Raw genomic sequence first — 21,795 nt, forward strand, 5'->3', positions numbered from 1 at the left:
AAAATGAAGCTCATGAAGAATCAGTCATCCAAAAAAAAGGAAAGCTTTTAGTAATATGAATACAGATAAGAAACAAGAAATTTCATTACAAGACAATGGTGATTAAGATATCTCCAGAGTAATGGTTTCAAACTCATGTAGAAATGGGCGCCAGTATTCCTTGAAGCTGGGTGACAAGGTAAATAGAGTGCTAGGCCTGGAGTCAGGAAACCTGAGTTCAAATCTGCCCTCAGACACATAGTAGCTGTGTATCCCTGGGCAAGTCACTAAACCCCATTTGCCTCAATTTCCTTATCTGTGAAATGAACTGGAGAAGGAAATGGCAAACTATTCCAGTCTGTTTACCAAGAAAACCCAAGTAGGGTCACAAAGAATTGGACACCACTGAAATGACTGAGCAGCAACATTCTTTACAAAAGAATTACTACAGGCTACATATTGACTTAGTTTTAAAATGTAATGTTATCTGTTTTATTTCATTTTGGGGGTGTGTTTTTGTAAAATATTTCCCAATTACATTTTAATCTGGTTCTGGCCATGTTGCAGGCAATGTTTTTGATGCCTCATATGCTATAGAGTACTCTTGGAACACTTTTGGGTTAACCAAAACAAATACAGATGTTCATTTTAGGGATGTTCCAGTGATCTTGGTGATCAAGCCCCTGTAGACCCAAGTAGGAAGTACTCTGCTTGAAGGTTATCCACTTTTTTCTCTTCTTAGGGAAGCTAGGAATCCATTGACTGATTTTCCATTATCTAGTCATTGTGTGGGACTTCAGAAACATCATATTTTGCTCTCAACCATATCAAAAACATTGCCTCAAACAGATAAATGGCATATCGAGCCATGACATTGTGAGGGATCCATGAGTCAGAAATCCTTCCACAGTACTGTAACTTGGGAGATTTTTTAGCACTGTCAAGACAGAGAAGTTACCAAACAGTTGTATCGCTAAGGCAATATTCACAGCACAGAGGGTGACTATGAATATTCTGGCATAGTTCTGAATCACAACATATAACAGTTTTCATATAGAAGGCAGAAGAAAAGCATTTATTCAGACACTAGAAAGCCAAATCCCAACACCAGAAAGCCAAATCTGCCATAGTAACGAAGAAGTCAATACACATTATCACAGCAGGGACAAAGCCATTTCCAAGCCTTCCCCCCTCTCCTGGGGCACCTCCCCACAAACAATACTCGCAAGACTAGCTGTGGCTGCTTATGTCCTCTCTTCTTTGCCCCTAACCACTCTCACCAACTTCTACCCAGTCCTGCTTCAGCTCTGCCTCTTCTAGTTCCAACCTTCCTGCTCTACTCCTTCCTATTCTACCCGTTCAGCAAGCTTCTCCCACCACAGGCTTCATGTGACCAGGAAGGTCACTTGGACCTATTAATAAATGGGAAAGATATCCCCATTTAAATTACCATTATACCTGCAGATGTCTGAGAGCTTAAGTCAGATGTCACCTCCCTATCTGATATGCTCTGTCACCCTTGGACCTGGCATCGACCAAGCTCCAGATGTGAGCTGAGGAATTGCCCCACGAATGGGATCTCTTGGGGCAGGGACAGCTCTATGTCCAATTTCAGCAGGAAGTAGCTATGGAAGAGGAGACCTTTGCCCCTTAGCCCAAGGGATTTGGGGCTCCATTTCTTTGAGGGGGAGTGACAGGGTTTTTGTGTGCAAGCCCCACCCTGAGATATTGTTTTATATGCTTATATTCTGTTATCCCTGTTAAAGTCCTGTTAATTCCAGTTGCCCCACATACCTGTGTAATGAATATGAAAGATTTGGGGGCTGAATGTAATGATAATTTAAATGGAAATATCTTTCCCATTCATTAATAGGCCTCTGGGACCTGCCTGGGTCACTTGGAAGCCTAAGTCACATGAGTTTGAGTCACATGAAGTCTGTGTTTGGAGGAGCTTGCTGAACGGATGGAGCAGGAAGAGTAGAAATGGAAGAGGTGGAGCTAGAGCAGAGCTGAGAGGAAGTTGGTCAGACTAGTCAGACTTAGAAAGATGGAGGAAGCAGGCAGCTGACTGTGGGTGAGAGAAAGGCATTTTGCTTAGGGGAGCCTATTTGTGAGAAGGCCTGATAATATGTATAGACTTCTTGGTTACTATGATAGATTTCTTTGTTGCTATGATGGATTTGGCTTTCTGGTGTTTGAATAAATATTTTTCTTCTGCCTGTTATATGGAGTTTTTCCTGTATTTTGTGATTCAGAACTACACTGGCATAGTCACCATCAGTGCTGTGAATATTACCTTGGTGATACAATAGACCTTGAGAAGTATGCATTTAAATAATAGTCACTGGTGCCTTAATTTTAGCCATTTGGATTTACGTAAACCAGACTTTGAAAAAGAACCCACAGGAACTGATTAAGGGAGAACAGTGAAAGATAATATAACAGCAAAATTCTTCCACATATTGAATGCAAATCAAGAAATCCAAAGAGAAACGTTAGTAAGTTCCTTTTTTGTACCCTATTACTACACCAGAAGATCCAGAACTCCCTCCAAGGAAAGCCAACATTAGCTCAGGTGAACAGGCCAGAAGTCACAGCAAGGGAAGTTCTGGGAGACAGTGGAAGAGGGTGGGGTGAAATAAAATCCTGCAGCAGGATCTTCCTGACCAGAAATTATGGAGGGCTGACCAGGAACACTTGACACATACCAGCTCTCTGAGCTCAGATACATCAGGAGAAGCAGAAGCCTGTGGAAAGAGCCAAAAAAATTAAGGACAGCACCAAATGGTGCCTTACCACAACATCCAAGAGTTTAGGAGGAGGCAGAGCTGGCCCTGGCACAAAACCCCAAAGCAAGAATCTAGAATGGAGACATGAACAAACAAAAGAAAACATTGAACAATATTCAAAAAATAAAATCAATCAAGACATAGTCACAGGATAAACTGAGAACAAAGTAACTCCACAGCTACCACAATCACATTCTCAGAGAGGAAGAAACAATGCCTGACTACAAGGATTCTAAGAGTAAATATGGGGATAGGGAATATGATTTCATTCATATAGAGTACTCAGAAATGAGGAAACTATCTACCACTGCTGGTTAATACATATTCTGTGACTTATGGACTTCTCCGAGCATTGAGAGATTAAGCGACTTTCCCTGAGTCATGTAGCCAGTTTGTATTAGAGGCAGGACTAGAATCCAGGTCTTGCTGCCCCCAAGATGGGTTCTTTATCTGCTTGGTGAAATCAAGTAAGAAATTTTGCAAGTGAAATTATAAGTGAAGAGCTCTAATAGAAAAAAAAAGGAAGAATAAATGACTTAGAATGATAGATACAAAAAACTAGTCAAGAAATGAAATCGTTGAAAATTGTTTATACTTAATAGAACTCAGCCACTCAATAAGACAAGAAATATCATAACAAAATTCAAAGATGTAAAAAATGAAGGGAAATAAAATTTGCAATTCTCATGTGCAATCATATTTTTATTATACTCTGTTATGGAAATGCTTGTCTTGTGCCATAAATTTAAAATAAAATATAAAAGTAATGGGAAATTTAAAAATTTATCATTTAAAAACAATTAAACTGGAAAAAAAATCAAGGACAGATCATTTAAGATTCATCAGACTTCCTAAAAATGATGACCAAATAAAAGCATGGCAATCATACTTCAAGAAAGATACAATAAGCAATGAAATATACTTAAGTATTGTATGACACTTTAGTACTTGAAGAGAAGTTATATCCACCAAAGGCAGAAATAGGCAGTAAAATGATTATTGTGAGGGATCTTTGTGTATCCCTCCCAAAGCTAGAAATCTAACAAAAAAAAACCCAAAATAGGTAAACATAAAAGGGGCTAAATTCCTGAATAGAATTTTAGAAAAGTTTGAAATGATAGATCCTAAAGAGGGAGATCATCTCGGGGGAAGAGACTAGCAGCAGGCAGTGAGGGGCCTGTAGAATGGCCTCCTGTAGAATGACTTGGGATGAGTCTTGCAGGAAGCCAGGGAAACTGGGGGAGCCCAGGAAAGCCTGGCAACCAGTGCAAATGCATACAGTTGGGAGATGGAGTTCTGTGTGTGAGGAATACCAGGTAGGCTAGAGCAGAAGTATTGTATTAGAGAGGATGCTATTATAAGTAGGCTAGAAATCTGGGAAGAGACTAGATTATGATGAGCTTTAAATGAAAAACAGAGGATTTAATATTTAATCCTGGAGGTAATAGGGAACCAGTGGAGCTCATTAAACAGGGAGGATGACATTTTCAGAATGCACTTTAGGAAAATCACTTCGACAGCTAGTGGAGGCCCGAAGACCAATTAGAAGGAAAGTCACTAATTTAGGTGGGAGGTGATGAGGGCCTGGACAAGGATGGTAATTATGTGATAGAAGAGAAGGGAATATTTGAGTGATTTTGTGAAGGTAAAAATGGCAAGATATTTACAAGAAACTTTATATGTGGAATGAATGCAAATAATCATTTGAGAGGACGGGGAGGATGGTGTTCCCATCAATACTAAGGGAAAAATTTGGGAAAATGAAGGGTTTTGGGGGCAGGGGGAAGATAATGAGTTCTCTTTTGGATGCGTTGAATTTGAGATGCTTACTGAACATTCAGTTTGAAATATCCAAAAGACAGTTTGTGATATAGGACTGGAGCTCAGGAGAGAGATTGTCTGGATATAACCACCTAGGAATCTAGGTGGTACAATGGATAGGGCACTGAACCTGGAGTCAGGAAGACCTGAATTCAAATCCAATCTCAGACACTTATTAGCTGTGTGACCTTGAGGAGTCACTCAACTTGTGTTTATCTCAGTTTCCTCATTTGTGAATGAAAATAATAATAACATCTACTTCTCAGGGTTGTTGTGGAGACCAGAGAACATAGTATTGGTAAAGTACTTAGCATGATACAAGGCGCACAGTGGAGTCTATATAAATGCTACTTATTATCATTATTAAGATCTGAGAATTATCTACATAGAGACAATAGTTGGGAGCTGGTGAGGTTACCAAGAGAGAAAATAGAAGTGAAAAGGGCCCAAGACAGAGCCTTAGGGTTCACTTCCAGCTTGGAGTCAGAAAAATGGATTACGATTGCACAAAGGAAACTGAGAAGAAGCAAACATAAGTTTAGGGAAAGAATCAAGAAAAATTAATGTCACAAAAACCCAGAGAGGAGGAATTATTCAGGAGAAGAAGGCGATATACAGTGTCAAAATCTTCAGAGAGGGTAAATAAGATGAGGTTGAGGAAAAGGCCATTAGATTTGACAATTAAGGGATCATTGGTAAATTTGAAGTAGGTTCAGTTGAATAATGATGAGTTTGGAAGCCCAACTTCAGAGGGTTTTGAAGCTAATGAGAGGAGAGGAAGTGAAAGTACTTAGTGTAGATGACTTTCTCAAAGATGCCCTTCACCTTCTGAAATTTTCTAAGGCTTTCAATTATAAAATAAAAACAGAAGGCATATTCAGCAATCTTAAGACCTGGTTTATCTCAGACCCTATCTTTATCCACCTACAAAAATATTATTGTATGATTACATGTAAATGTATTATGATAAAATATAATTATAGAAACTGTACATCAGCATTACTGCAGAAGTGGTTCCCTTCCTCACATGCTCCTCTCCCCCACGCTACTTCTACTAATGAAAGTTGACCACATCAGAAAAGAGTGTCACCATATTGGTAAAAGCCACATTTGAGATATGGAGGCACCATATTGAGGGAGTACAGTGACCCATCATCATCCTTACCATCCATAAAGACCCAGAACTTTTCCAAAAGCTTGACCAATTAGATTCGCCATATATTATTTTTTAGTTAAGTTCAATTTAACCAGCTACTCTATTCTAGGATATTCAAATCTGCAGGCAGATTTAGACACCCAGTGGCTCAGCCATCCTGTGACGCTTTTTTGCAGACTATTTATTAATCTTCTCTCCCTCCCTTGCTTTCTCTCTGCCTTTCTCCATTATTGTGCGTTAAAGTATTAAAGCTATTTACCCCAGAAATGATTCACATTTGTACTATGAGCTCTCTGATTACTAGGACAGCTTCAGTGAGTCATTCTGTGCATTTATCAGATTTACTTTTTCAACCTGATTAGTTTCAAAACCTGATGATCTATAACCATTGAGATCATTCTATCCAGCAGATGGTTTTTCTCAGCTTGCTGCAGTAATCAGCTTCTGGTGTTGAGTTCTTAGCTGGTAAAGTCTCATTATTGTGACTACTGAGTTAAGCAAAGTGTTCAGTTTTAATGAAATCATTTGTTAATGATTTGTAATAATTACCAGGAAATGAGTACCATAAGAAACTTGCATTCCTGTTTCTGCTATACCTATCAATTGTTGTAGGACGTTCAACAAGTTATTGGATATTTCTGGGCCTTAGATTCTCACTCTAAAACAAGCATTTTTTGTAGACTAAACAGTGAACTAGGGACCCTGATGGAGAGGTGATCAGGGGAGTGGAATTATTGCAAGGGGTCCTTAAATCTATTTTGAGGTATGTGTACCAAGCTCTGTCATTTTGATCTTCCTTAGTTCCAATAAAATATTTATCCTTTGATCTCAAAGAAGATCCGTGACACCAGGAGGGTGATTTCTTGACCCCCCAAGTGAACTGGATTTGAGTGAGGCAAGGCTGTGCAAAGTTACCAGCCTCACTCCTTCCTCCAGAGTCTTTGGAATCCATTGGCAAGACATAGGTCAAGACAATTGGTGATGGTCCCTTTATCTAGACTAAATCAATGATGTCTCACCCATATTTTTCATATGTGTACAGATACTATTGTGATTACTAAAACATTCTTTTAAGAGTACTTCCCAAAGATTATGTTATGTATTGGACAAAGCTCTGACTCAGAACTCAGAAGTACTGGGTTCAAATACAGGGTCTAATATTAAGTACTATGTGACCTTGTGTAAGACACAACTTCCCTGGGTCTCAATTTCACCTTCTGTAAAATTATGGTGTTAAACTAAATTACTTCTAAAGTCCCTTTAAGATCTAAATCTAGGGTTCCACATAGTAGCTTCTATCTTCATATATTTTCTCAATCAAATCATAGTAAAAGTGCTACTGTGTTGGAATCTGAAAATATTTTGACATTAAAAGAGTCTCTTCATACTTTTAAAGGTTAAAAGCCACTAGGGCTCTGTCTCTTCATTCCCTACTAGGTCTAATTTTCCATGATTCCATGAGTGCACGGTTATATAGGAAATGTTACAGCCAAGAAGGGGATTCTCACTGGGATGGAATAACTTAAAGTCTTAAAGGCTCCCATGCATCAAATTGTTCTACTATTTTCTTATTTTTTTAAATTTTCCTTCCACCAGAGAAATTATTTCATTAAGTTTTGAGTTCAACTCTAAGATAACCTCCCATGACTCATGAATTCACAGAATATCTCTCTTTTTGCTTCTATTTTCAGCATCTGGGAATCTATGTGTAGTATAAGTAAGTTTGCCATTTTACTAAGAAGTGACTAGAATATCTAGGAAGGCAGCTGAACAGAAGAAATACAACTTGGAGTCGGGAAGAATTGGGTTCATCCCTCACCTCAGACGTTTAATAACTGTGTGATGGGTGAAAGTCAATTTACTTTTTCTATGAGTCTCATTTTCCTAATCTGTAAAATGAAGATACTATCTCTTCCTCACAGGGTTGTTGAGAAGTTCAAATAACATAATGACTGTCAAATACTTTTCAGATTTTTAAGTGCTAAATAAGTATAAATTGCTATTTGTATTATTTTATCTAATGTCTTATAAGTCATCATAGGGCTTGATGACATGTATGTATTTATAAAAACCAATATAAATAGCCCATTTTTCTTGGAGGAAATATTCCTCCATGGAACATAGAAACAGAGCCAGAGCCAATCATTTCCGTAGCTAAAATAGAAAGCCACTTTTGTGTTGAGATTTGAGGAACATTTAAATATCCCCATGCCCCAAAATACCTCCTTCTATCAGCTTCCCACTTCATTCACTGTTTGGCTCAAGGCATTAAAGAAGACCTCTGTTAAAGCAAAAATGTTCTTTGGAAAAGGACAATACATTAACATTGTAGTGTGACTTTTACAGAATTTTAGATTTGGAAGGAGGTTTAGAAGTCATCTATTCTAAGCCCTTCATTTTACAGAGAAGGAAACTGAGGTTTAGGGAGGTTAGGCAAGTTTGGCTAGTGTGCTGTGGGAAGGATAATGTGAGATTAGTTTGGAAAGATAGCCCGGAGCCAGATGGTAAAGGGCAGGGGTGGGGGGCCTGCAGCCTCATGGCCACATGTGGCCCTCTATGTCCTCAAGTGTGGCCTTTTGACTGAACCCAAACTTCACAGAACAAATCCCCTTAATAAAAAGATTTCTTCTGTAAAACTTGGACTCAGTCAAAAGTCTGCACCTGAGGACCTAGAAGGCCACATCTGGCCTGCAGGCTGGCCACTCCTGGTAAAGAATTTTAAGTGCTGGAGGAATTTGTTTTTTTATCCTAGATGCAATAGGGAAATACTGAAGCTTCTTAAGGAGGGGAGTAATCTGGTCAGATAAACACTTTAGGAACTTTAATTTACAAGCTGTGTGGAGATGGGTTGGAAAGGTGACAGACCTGAAGTGTGGAAACCAGTTAGATTATTGGAATAGTTCAGGTGAGAAGTGATAATAGAATGAACTAACATGGTGGTTATATGAGTACAAAGTTTGAGACAAAAGATATATAAGAGATGCAGTGAAGGTAAAAATCACCAAGCCTTGGTGAATACATAGGAGAAATAAGAGAAAGTGAAGAATTAAGGATGATTCCCCAACAGAGAGCCTGGGGGACTAGAAGGAAGGTGGTATCCTCTACAGAAAAACAAGTGTGCTTTGAGGGAGATAAATGGCTGTTTTGGACATGTTGACTTTTGAGATACCTATGGGACATCCAGCTAAGGCTGTCCAAATGTCCAACCATTTGGAGTTATAGACTACATGATAATATAACAAAGGTGGCTGAGAAGGATCCATCAGGTAGGTAGGAGTAGAGTTAGGACATTATAGGATCTTGAAAACCAAAGAGAAAGGATATGCTAGAGGAAGGAGTGGTTATCTGTAAAAAAAAAAAAAAAACTGCAGAGAGATCAAGAGGGATGAGGACTGGGAAAAGGCTACTGAATTTTATAATTAGATAATTTTGGTAGCCTTACCCTTAGCAAGAGCAGTTTCTTTTCTTTTTTCTTAACTCACTCAAGCCTCAGTTATTATTTGAACAGGGTTAATGTTTCCCCTCATCCCCCAATGTTTCAAAAGTCATTGTAATAAGAGAACAACTGCTCCTTCTGCCTGATAAAAAGGTTTGCTAAGCACTGGTTTGTGTAGCAAAAGGAGGGGGTACAAACGTTAAACTGACCAAAAAAACTGTTCTCTTATTGACGCTGAGACGATGCTACAATCTTTTGTACCAGTTTCAAAAACTACTTGTTGATTAAATTTACATGTAGACAGACAGACAAATAAATAGATATAGATATAAAAACTAAAAGTCAGCATTTGCTGTTTTCACATCATTTGCTGGGAAAATGATAAAATGTAATTTTGACTAATTGTACATTTGTTGTAGAGTCCTTGCTTAAGGGACCATAAAAATAGCTTTCATAATTTTAAAAAAGTCTTTTCTTTATTTTGAATTTGGTTTTACTCTCAAGTCTGTAAGTCAGAGTAAAAGTACTGAGTAAGCAGGATTCTGATCTATTCTTGAGGGCTTGGAAATCTTGAATTTCGTTATTCCCAATGATGTGCCAACGGAACCTAACCACTATTTATTTAGCCTCTAGTTGTTAATATTCCAGTGCTTTGCAATTTAGGTTGACCCCATTAACCAATCAAAACTAATGACTGACTAGGCCCTTGAAGAATCAGAGCTGCCTCAGCCATCATTAGCAGATGCAATAACTCACCAATTCCCTTTACAAAGCTTTGTTGCTGCACAGATGTATCTAGGCTGTGGTTTTTTTGGGGTTTTTTTTTTTTTGTTTTTATCAACTAGGCAGAATGTCAGACCAGGGGTACTGGGGTGCAACCATAAATCTGTGATTGGAAAGAGCACACCAGCCCAGTGCTGATATCCTGGAAACTATCGATTCTGCTCGGATTTAGAATGGGGAAAGGGACATTTCTATAATATAGAAGGTAGCTGTGCAATAAAGAAAAGTACATTTAAAGGTAGCTTAAAAACCAGATTAAAATTAAATTGTCACTCAGAAGCAGGAAGAATTCCATTTGCTTCTCCCCCTCCTACCGCCCCAGTCAACCGCATCTCTTGTGTTCAATGGGTCGACACAAGCAATCTCATTTTAGTCATCTTCAGTTAGCAAGTACCTGCTGTGTGCTGTGCATTGTATGAAGCCTTAGGGATAAGCGTGGTTGGGGTTGGAAACCAACTTAGCCTGGAGAAAAGAAAACATGGGGTGGGCAGGATAGATTTGATAAATTATTTCAAAGATGTGGAGAGTTATACTATGAAAAAGTAATTTAGTTTTTTCCGCTTGGTGCCAGAGGGAAGAATTAGGAGCAATAGATGGAAGGTACAAGAAGAAAGTTCAACTCAGTTTAAGGGGAAATTTTATATTTTTAAATTAATTTATTTGTTTTCAGTTTTCTACAATCACTTCCATAAATCTTAGATTTTCTCCTTCTCCCTTCCCCCTTCTTCCCTCTTTCCTCCTCCCTCCCTCCCCAAGATGGTGTTCAATCTTATATGGGTTCTACACATGCATTCTTACTAAATACATTTTCACTGTAGTTATGTTGCATGGAAGAATTAAAATGAATGGGAGAAACCATGAGAAAAAACAAAACAAAGCAAAACACAAGAGAAAATAGGCTGCTTCATTCTGTGATCCAATTCTATAGTTCTTTCTCTGGATGTGGAAGGCATTTTGCCTCGAGTCCATTGGGAATTTTTTATATCTTTGCATTGCTGTGAAGGGCTAAGTCTACTAGAAAAATTCTTCGCACACTATGGTTGTTACTATGTACAAAGTTCTCCTGGTTCTGCTTCTTTCACTCAGCATCAGTTCATATAAGTCCTTCCAGGCCTCTCTGAAGTCTTCCTGTTCATCATTTCTTATAGCACAATAGTATTCCACTACATTCATATAACACAACTTGTTCAGCCATTCCCCAGTTGATGGGTATCCCCTCAATTTTCAGTTCTTAGTCACAACAAAGAGAGCTACTATAAATATTTTTGTACATGTGGGATCCTTTCCCATTTTTATGATCTCTTTGGGATACAGTCCTAGAAGCAATATTGCTGGGTCAAAAGGTTTTCACGTTTTCGTAGCGCAGTGGCAATTATCGCTCCCTTGAAATGATCACCTAAGGCTCTAGCAGTGAACTCTACCTGTGCCAGTATTTAAATGAAGACTGGATAACCATTTTTAAAGATGCTGTGAATAGTATTCTTACTTTAGTTAAAGACTGGACTACTTAAACACTAAGGTATTGATGTTTTCCCCCAAAGCTGGGATTCTTTTATAGTGAAGACACCATGACCCGCTCAGCTTCATCTTCTCCCTCAGGGTTCTAAGGTATCCCTGAGGAGTTAGGCTATCTCTTCATTACTGTCATCAGCTTGAGCCCCCACCAACTGAATTCCTTGTACTCTTAGGAGCCAGTGTTATTGTTATTGTTTCAGTTATGTCTGATTCTTTGTGATCCCATTTGAGGTTTTCATGGCAAAGATACTGGAGTGGTTTGCTATTTTCTTCTCCAGCTCATTTTATTGATAAGGAAACATTGGGGGTAAGGGGAAACATTAACCCTATTCAAATAACTGAGGCTTGAGTGGAAAGGAAAGGGAAGGGAAGGAAAGGAAGGGAGGAAAAGGAAGGGAAGGGAAGGGAAAGGAAAGGAAAGAAGGAAACAGCTCTTGTCAAGACTTCAATGCGGGCCAGTTGAGACAGGTACATGCATTCCTGTATGCATTACCCAAGTCCCAAATAGTTCCCCCACCCTGACCAGTGCCCACTTGCTTTATAGGGCAACAGACAAAGAAGGCATATTGCCAGCAATAGCCTCATTTAACTTTAGCAATACCATCATTTGGTGCAAGCTTAGTAAATATTACATTATGTCACCCCTTATCTCACTGCACTGTCTCAATAGGACTGCCTATCACTATGATTGTAGGAATTACTATCTAGGATCCTTGGGGCTATTCTGGAAGTTATTATCTAACACCTGGAAACTAGAGGTTGCCATGGCCATGGCTTCTGAGAAGCTAAACTCTAAGAAGGATAACAAAATCCTCCTTACAGACAGATATTTACTTCAAAGATGAAACAATAACAAAAGTCCATTTCCCTCCATCTCAGAGTCACATTTTCTCCTGCATTAGTTAGTCTGTGAACAGCAAGCTTAGATTTAACTCAGTGCCTATTGAGAACTGGTCTCACCAAATTCATATCCAAAGGTACTACTGGATGCTGCCAGATGAGTCCTTGTCTCAGTTATCACTGGAATGGACCCTAAGAGTCACTCCTAAGATCATTCCTTGCTCCTCAGGCCATTGATGATGAGCTGACTACAAAACCTGGGCACTGGGAAACACGGACAATACTCATCTTTCACCTAAGATGAAGAAAACAAGCAGTAAGTCAGACAAAGAACCTAGGTCTATATTCTCAGGACCCATTACCTCTGAAGGGGAAAGGTCTAAGACCTCTCCCCTTTCACAGCACAGACTTTCATCAGTGAAGTGAGTGAAGGAGTCAAAGAGATCCTCCAAGATCAAAAAGTTAAACAGAAAATGAGTTGAAAGAAATGGCTGAAGACAACAAAGGTCTTTTTTGAAGAAGTCCCCTGTTTCAGCTCTGTAGCCATTTGGAAAGTCTCCTAACCACATGGTTAGTTACAGAATGGCACTTTCAGACACGTCATCATGACTCTCCCCAAAGCAGACTCCCAAGCCTCCTCCATGTGAGGAAACGCCTTCAGAGATGGCTCTGTGCAAATACCAGCCTCCTTTATACTTTCAGTATCTGAAATTGGCGAGCTAGACACCTGGTAGCTAAATCGTGCAATGGATGGAGTGCTGGAGCTGAAGTCAGGATGAGTTCAAATCTGGCCTCAGACACTTCTTAGTTGTGTAACACTGATCAAGTCACTTAACCCCTGTCTGCCTTAGTTTTCTTAGATCATCTATGAAAGGATAATAATAACATCTATCCCCTAGGGTTGTTTGAGAATAAATCAAAATAATATTTATAAAGTACTTTGCAAATCTTAAAGCACTATAGAAATAATGGCTATTATTATTGGAAAAATCTAGGATGGAATGAGGTTTTTGACAGAATGAAGAATTAGATTGTGCCTGAGAGTGATGGGTGGGAAGATACCTGTCCTGTGGGGTGGCCCTGAGACTCTATCCAGAAAGCTTTATTAGGGCATTGAGTACCTGGGAAAAGGGGCCAAAGTAAATTAGGGGGCATGGAAAGGAAGATAAAGTGCCCTAAATACAGGTTACAGCTAAGTCACAGTTTTTGTCCAAAGATAAGCTTTTTAAAACTTGACATGCCTACAAAAGGACAGCCATTAGCTTGATGCGTTCTTTAGGCAGTGTTTATATTGGCATCTCAACAGCAGCTGGTACATAGGGTTCCTATTCATGTTTTCTGATAATGGAGAAACAGTTTAGGCTCCAGGAGGGGAAAATTTTTTTTTTCTTTGAAAGAAAACTGCACTCACAAGAAAACGTTTTCTGTTTTCTCAACCCAAAAGGTGGCATTTATTACCATGATGAAAACATGTAATGGTTTATATTAGAACTCTATTTCTTAGTGGGGGGGGAATAACAAAATTTCTAAATTATCTTTAAAAACTAATAACCTGGACCAAGGGCTAGGCTGTTAATAGGAAAATTCAGGAAAATACACTGATGTGGTAGTGATTATTTTGGTTGACATGCAGTTAGAAATCCAAAGATAGATGTTAGAATGTTGCCAAAATGCTATTTGTGAGGCTGATATCTGATTGAGATAACCTCAGTCAAAATGGACAGACTTGGCCTTCTAAACCAGCTGTTACCTCTTCTCCCAAATTGTGAGCATTCTTTACTGTCCTCCTGAGTAAGTCTGATTTCTTAATATTCTTATGTTTAAGACATAGAATCTTTTATTAAAAATTAACCATTCCTTATATTTTATTACCTTTTTTAGAAAAGTTCTGGGTACCTTCCTAATATTATGTCATTGACCTTTATTACAACATATTTGACTATATATAGTAAAAGTATGTATATGATCTTCAAAGTATTTTTATAAGTGACTGCTTTCATTTTTGTAGACAGGGAGAAAAGATAGGCTAACTTTCCAGTCAGTGAAGTTACGTGTTGAATTTAGCTACCAAACTTAGCCCTCCATCCCTTAGAGCAATCATTTTTTAAATTTTATTTTATTTTATTTTATTAATATGTTGAAAAATATATATTATGTAGAGGTTAATCACAGAAAAATCATAAATGAAGAACAAGACATTAAAAGAAGAAATTTACACAAGCTGATATAATTTGAAAAAGCTTATTGTCTAACTACATTATAATATTTGGTGACTCAAATTACACATTTTTGTAGAGTGAATGGCATCTATAGACTTTAACAAAAAAAAGCAACATTATATTTTCCATTGTTTTCACCTGAAAATGTTCTTAATTGGTTCAAGGGCAATGTACAGTATAGTGGCAATTCAGTATAGAAATTAAGTAGGCTATGATTTTTTAAAAAGCAATTACAACTGTGATGTTGTAAATTTCTATTTAACAAAGACTGAAAATTGTATTTAGTTGGATTATTTAAAGATGTGCAGAGAATAATGACATTTTACCAAAATGGTCTCCAGTTTATGGGGGGGGAGGGAGGGAGGGAGAGAGAGAAAGAGAAGGAGAGAGAGAGACAGACAGAGAGAGAGAGAGAGAGAGAGAGAGAGAGAGAGAGAGAGAGAGTGTGTGTGTGTGTGTGTGTGTGTGTATGTGGTGGTGACTAAATACTTCCTATGTGAGATTACCTTCCATCTCCTCTCTATATAAAACTTGTTAATACCTAGTACATATGCTGTTTCCTCCATTAGAAGTTCTATTCCTTGAAGATGGGGACTCAGGTTTGTTTTGTTTTATTTTGCCTTTCTTTTCATCCATATCTCTTAACATAGTACCTGGCATAAAGTAAACATTTAAGAAATGCTTGTTAATGGACGATAGCTATACTCATATGCAAACAGGTGGATAGAATAATAGTAATAAATAATAGGTAGCATTTATATGGTGCCGGTTACCATACTTTTATCTTCTATCTTACTACTTCCATCTTCACAACAACCTTGGGAGGTAGGTGCTATCATTATCCTCATTTTACAGTTCAGGGAACCAGGCAAATAGAGGCTAAGTGACTTGCCTGTGGTCATGCAGCTAGTAAGTGTTTGAGGCTGGATTTGAACCCAGATCTTCTTGAGTCCAGGGCCAGAGCTCTATTCCACTACACCATATAGTTAATGTGTATATAGACAGGGTCCTGTTTTTGTCATAGCTTATGAATTTAAGTCAGTTTTATCCAGATTTTTTTGTTCCACACTACAGGTTTTTAAACTAAAGGCTTATTTTTTTTCTTCCTTTCAGCCTTTGACTAGCTGAGTGACTCAAGATGGGAAACCACGTAGGAAAGCGAGATCTAACATCTGAGAAGCCTAATAAGGTAAAAAGTGATACTTGTAGAGTCTGAATGCTCTATAATGTCATTGATGAATATACATCCAAGATTATAACTCTTGACATCTTCTCATCTGATTTTTTTTTGTCCATGTTTGGCCATAAATACTCCATCTACTCCATGAAAGGCTACCTTAAATGTGGGTAGGACTCAGTGTAGCTATCACTTGGGTTCATCTTTTCATTCAGTCTTTCAATCTAAGTCCATTCCATCATTCATATTCTTGTTTTGTACTTCTTGAATACAGTAAATTAACTCACCTTAAAAATGAAGTCCATTTCTAAAATTTCATGTGCCATCTCTGGAAATTCAAATAACCAGCTTAATAATCAGCTTTTGCTTTGGACTTTGACCACTTGACTTGAAGCCAGAAGATTTGGTTCTGAATACTGACTTCCACTTAGTAACAGTAAACTTTGAGAAAAAAAAAAACACTTTAATTCTCTGAACCTATTTCTCTATCTGTGAAATTTCTCTATCTGTATTTGAGTTTTGAGGAAAATGTTTTACATCCTGTATGGTATCTATAAATATGACCATTTCAAAATCCCTATAAATAATAGATTTAAGGACTAGGTTTTAACTATTACATCACTTCACTGACGGTTGGCTGACACAGGTGAGATCTGAGACCACCTCACATGTGTTGTTGTTGAATCGTTTCAGTTGTATCTGACCATTCATGACACCATTTGGGGTTTTCTTGCAAAGATACTATAGTGGTCTGTCATTTCCTTCTCCAACTCATTTCACGAATGAGGAAACTGAGGCCAAAAAAAGGTTAACTTGTTCAGGATCACACAACTAGCAGATGCCTAAGGCCAGATTTGAACTCAGAAAGATGAGTCTTCCTTGAGGAAGACTTTTGCTCTTACTTCGAGGCCTGGTGCACTCCCTAGCAGCCTGATCTCACATGTAATAAATCAATAATCCTGCATTTCAGGAGACAGAATATGGCTTTATAGACCATGAAGGACTTTTAAAGAAGTCACTGTCGTGTTTTATCTTTATACCTATGGTAGGTTCTAGAAATCCAATCCAATTTTGGCACGTAGAAGATTAAGTTTGCTAATCTACCAATCAATGTAGGATATAGAAAACCGTACTGGGAAGTCAAAAAACCTAGATTAAAATATTATTTCTGCTACCTTCTACATGTGTAATCTTGGGCAAGTTAATTTCTCATCTTGAGGCCTCAGTTTCTTCATCTGTAAAATTAAAAGGTTGGATTAGTTAATATCTAAGGTCCTTCCTGTTCTAATTAATTTTTCCTGTAATCTACCTTTAGTAAGTTCATATTGTCCTTATATAAGAATATTCTTATACTCTATTGCACACATGCTGCCTAAGAAAGTTATTAAACTGTAAGCTCTCATAAGGGACCTAAAGATTAATGAGTCTTCTGTCTGAAAACACTAACCTAAACCTACCTTCCATGCTCCATACTCAGCTATCTTTTGTCTCTTCTCATTCAATTCCCATTATTCCCTCTGTGGGATGTGTGACATCCCAGTTTCACATTCCTTACAAGGTTTGGACCCCACTGGAAATTTAATCTAACCATTCTTTCTTACATGGGGGAATACATCCTGGAAGCTTAAGTCTTTGGGCAAAATGAAGTCAACAGCTTTTGAGGTTTTTCTTTAGAACTACACTGAGCCAACAACATCAGTAGCTGTCTCTTCAGTAGAAGTTCTTTTGCATTTGTTCGCTGGCTTGTTTACTAGACAACTTGTTTCTGCCATAGAATATACTGACCTCTAGTAATGCCTTTATCTCAGTACATCTATTGACACAGATATTTTCTAATTTTGTCCTTTGATTTTTTATTTCAATTGTGTTAACTCCTTTATCAACCCACATTTGAGTGCTGATTGCCAGTGATTAATCTTAGCAGCATCATTATGCCTACTTATTTAATTCACAGCTACCACGGTAGGGCATTAGATGATGATATATTAATTTATTTAATGAGTTAGAATACTTTGTCCACCATCAACCAAGTTTTATATAACAAATTATACATGTACAAGTGTGTATGTATACATTGTATACATATATATGCATATATGTAAATATCCAGTTTTCATTTTCAGTGACCAGCTATGCAAATAACCTCAACATGCTCCTCATCCTTACCAAACAGTTTACCTTTCTTTAGGTATAAATTATCTAAAGCCATGTTTACATATTTTTTGCAGAACTGTTATAGATATGTAACAATGACCATTTTTTGTTTATAACTCTAAATTTGATGTTGGGGCAAAGCTCCCTCTCTCTCTCTGTATATACATACATATATGTGTATATGTATATATACATATATATACACACACATACTGTTTTTCTGTCTAGTTTGTTATACTGCACATTAATAAATCTTGTTCTCTTGCTAGCACAAAACTCATAATTTTTACTAATATTTCTAGATTGTAGTCGTACATGATTAAAAAAACTTCTTAATTTAATCATCTGAAAATAATATGTATGTGTTATTAATAACTTATGTCCTGCTTTCTCTTTTTTCATGAAGTAATCCTTTCATTGTTTATAATTAACTCTAAAATATAAAATATTTTTGGGTCTAATGCCAAATGTCACTAAACTCTGTGCCACAGATATTATAGCATTTACTAAGTGCCTTCTATATGCAAGAAACTATACTAATTACTTTACAAACATTATTTCATTTGATCCTCACAACGACCCTATGAGGTGGGTGCCATTATTATCCACATTTAGGGATAAGGAAACTGAGACAGAGATTCAGTGACTTGGTCACATGACTAGTAACTGCTAGAAGCTGGATTTAAACTCAGGTCTTCCTGACTCTAGGTTCAATATCTTTACACTGTGAAATCTGCCTGCCTGATAAGCATAAATCGACTACAAGTGAATTTATATAATGCTATTTTTACTATTTGTATGAACTTGTATGTGAACCTCATTCTTCTATCACTGAATTTGATAATCATTTATAGTTTACTAAGCTATGTTTTAGAGCTGAGGATGGCAAATGGCAAATTATGTAATTTTCATCCTCATGTTTTATCTTAAAGTCATTAAGAGTGCTTTCTAGTTTCTGATTAATGGATTTAAAAGTAAGCAAAATAAGAGAGGATTCAATGGTTCTCACTGAAATCACCTTCATTTTAAATGCACCATTCTTTATTTGGGAATTTCCTTCCCTTTCACTTTTAAAAGAACATGCAATTTTATATCCGAAAATTTTCTGGCAAATGTGAGTGTGGCACTAAACTATAATCTTTTTGTAAGCATTTTAGCTCATCCTATGTCATTGCTAACAAACTCATTAGTAGTAATTTCTTTAATAATATTAAGAACTAGTAATTCTTAAGATTGTAAATTATATGTGTTTTTGGTAAACATAATTCATGCTATATTATTGCTAATAAGCTAACTATTAATAGTAGTATTTATAATCCTAAGAACTAATAATACTTAAAATCTCAATAATCAATAAATTATATCTGTATATGTATGCATACATTTGTGTGTATACATATACATACATATATGTATGTGTTTATATATTTTACCTTGGTATTTGCCATTAGAAGTATTTTTTATTAAAAATGAAAGTAAAGGGAGTAGTTATACTCAGAAAGATACAGGATATTGAACATTTTGTGACATTTAAAATCTTAAAATGACTAATATGAGACTCCTATTATTAAAAATCTCTGAGCAGCTTACCTATTGTCTTCCTGTTATTTGACTGTAATGAAACATTGTTTGTCTGTTTAATGATGTCTAAGTAACTTCTTTAAACTATTAGAAAGTTTCCAAATTTCGTATATCAACAGTAAAAACAATAAATTTCTGTTGGTACTGTGGAGTATAACAGCTTTTTAGGAGAGAGCTAGCAGTACTAGTAATACTGAGGCATTTGCTCTGTTTTAGCGCTTACCAGGAAAATCAGATGCTCAATGTACAAATGAATACAAATTTATCATATCACTTTAGGATCCTTTCTTGCACCCTTTCAATGAAAATATTAAATAACAAACCATACGAAATATTTCTTGGACATGAGATCCCATAAGAGTTTGTTCATTTTGATTTCTAAAATCAAAAGAAATGTTATTTGATTTTCAGATTTGATATTTTGGTGTTCTGTTTTAACAAAATGAATAATGTTTTGGAAACTGATCCTATAATTTAGCTAATATACTGGACCTGTCCTAGGAAAAATTCAGAGGAATTTGTCTTTGGCTCCTCTTGTGTCTCTTTTTAGTACCTTTTTTCTTCCTTAGTGTTCTCTTTCCAGCCTTTTCTTCAACCCTGAGCTTCCTCTGTCTTCCTTTTGTATCATTTCGTGTCCCTGTGTCCTTAATACTCTTCATTCTCAAAAAAAATTCGGTCATTAGAGAAGGTTCTCCTGCCAATTTTTAACTTTCATTGTGAATGTTATAAGCTTAAGTCAGTGTGTTATTAAAGGTTTTATGTCTGATTGCAAAATGAAAAACTATTGCCTGTTTAGGGGATTTCAACCAACACTACGCAGGAAAGAAAAAAGTTCCCTTATATTTGAAAATAGGAGTTTCCTCAAGGCCCTGAAATCACATCATATAGGTGGTTTCCTACTGCACCTATACGTAAAATGGAATCTTCTGAGTAGCTTCCCCAGTAAGAGTGATGTGAAACTAGGAAAGTTCACTAAAAAAGAGATACTTTGATTGAATTTTAAGAATTGTTGTAGTACATGAAGGTACTCCAGATTTTTATTAGAGGTCATATGGGATCAGAGTTTTAAAAAAGACCCTAGAAATTCAAGCTCCTTATTTTACAAGTAAGGAAATTGAGAACCAGAGAACTTACATAATTTACCCAAGGTCTCATGCGTAACATTTTTTGAAATAACTCATCTCTCTGTCTCTATCTCTCCATCTTTCTGTCTGTATTTGTCTCTCTGTCCTGTCTCAGTCTTTTTCTATATTTCTGTTTCTGTCTTCTCTGTCTCTATGTATCTCTTTGTGTTTTTCTATCTGTCTCTTTTTTTCTCTCCTCTTCCTCTTTTCTCTTCGCTATGAACTTTCTCCTTGAATTATCTCATCCCATCTTGTGGATTCAGTTTTCATCTAGTGGCAATATGGCGTAGTGGAGAGAGCCTCTAGAATTAAAATTAGTGGATAAAGCTTTAAATGCTGCCACAGCCTCTTATTATTTATATTACTTTGGCCAAACATGTCACTTAACCTCTCTGAGCCTCAGTTTACTAATTTGTAAAATGAGAGAATTGAGCCAGATGATCCTTTAAACTCTCCTATGACACTAAATCTGTGAACCTCCCAAGTGACATAGATGCCTTCCAAATCTATATCTCAGACCCAATCTCTTCCCTGGGCTCCAGTTTATAACTGTCTTAAGGGCATTTTCACTTGGATGTCTCTGTCTTTAATTCAACATATCCAAAACTAACGTTTACTATATTTTCCCAGATTATGTTCCCTCCTTCTAACCTCAGTAGTTCTATATGTAACACCAACTAAGATTTAACCTCCTCATTTTGCAGCTGAGTGGAGTAGAGGTTCAGTCTGTGATTTGCTCAGAAACACACAACTAGTATTTGAAGCGTGATAAAGAACTTTAGAAACCCTATATTTTCACTTACAATCTTCTCTAATCCTAAAAGTTTGTCATTTCCTTCCCATTTCACTCACTGATTTTCTCCCTTTCCAACAAAGCTCAATTCAGATGTAGCCTCTTCTGGGAATCCTTTTCTAATGCCCAGGGTCAGTAATGACACTTCCTTCCTGAGACCTTTCATAAGCTCTTTCCTGCAGCTCTCTTACACAGTACTCCTATATTATTTTGTGTTATAGTATAGAAGAGTCATATCCACCTACTAGACTATTAACTTCATGATGACAAAAGCTCTGTTGTATCTAATCTTTTTTATTACTCCCAAGGACCTATCTTAGGGAACTACCAATAGAGGTTGCTTAAAAAACATGTATCATATTTTAAATTAAACAACTACAAGAAGACATATTTAACAGATTAATCAGAAGTGCTTTTTCCTCATCCTG

General features: G+C 36.9%; 1 protein-coding gene across 5 annotated transcripts in view; it reads left to right on the forward strand.

The window, feature by feature from the left end:
• Nucleotides 1-21,795, forward strand: part of MBP (myelin basic protein) — a 218,754-nt gene that overhangs the window by 39,063 nt on the left and 157,896 nt on the right. For 4 of the 5 annotated variants that reach the window (XM_072604068.1, XM_072604073.1, XM_072604070.1 and 1 more), the window contains exon 2: nt 15,652-15,727. In XM_072604068.1, coding sequence (XP_072460169.1) covers nt 15,677-15,727 — 51 coding nt within the window. In that variant the 5' untranslated portion in view covers nt 15,652-15,676. Of the gene's footprint in view, nt 1-12,569; nt 12,636-15,651; nt 15,728-21,795 lie in introns of those variants that run through there. The other variant, XM_072604069.1, reaches the window with a different exon arrangement.

This window comes from Notamacropus eugenii, chromosome 4 (genome assembly GCF_028372415.1).
Source record: "Notamacropus eugenii isolate mMacEug1 chromosome 4, mMacEug1.pri_v2, whole genome shotgun sequence".
Classification (NCBI taxonomy): Eukaryota; Metazoa; Chordata; class Mammalia; order Diprotodontia; family Macropodidae; genus Notamacropus; species Notamacropus eugenii.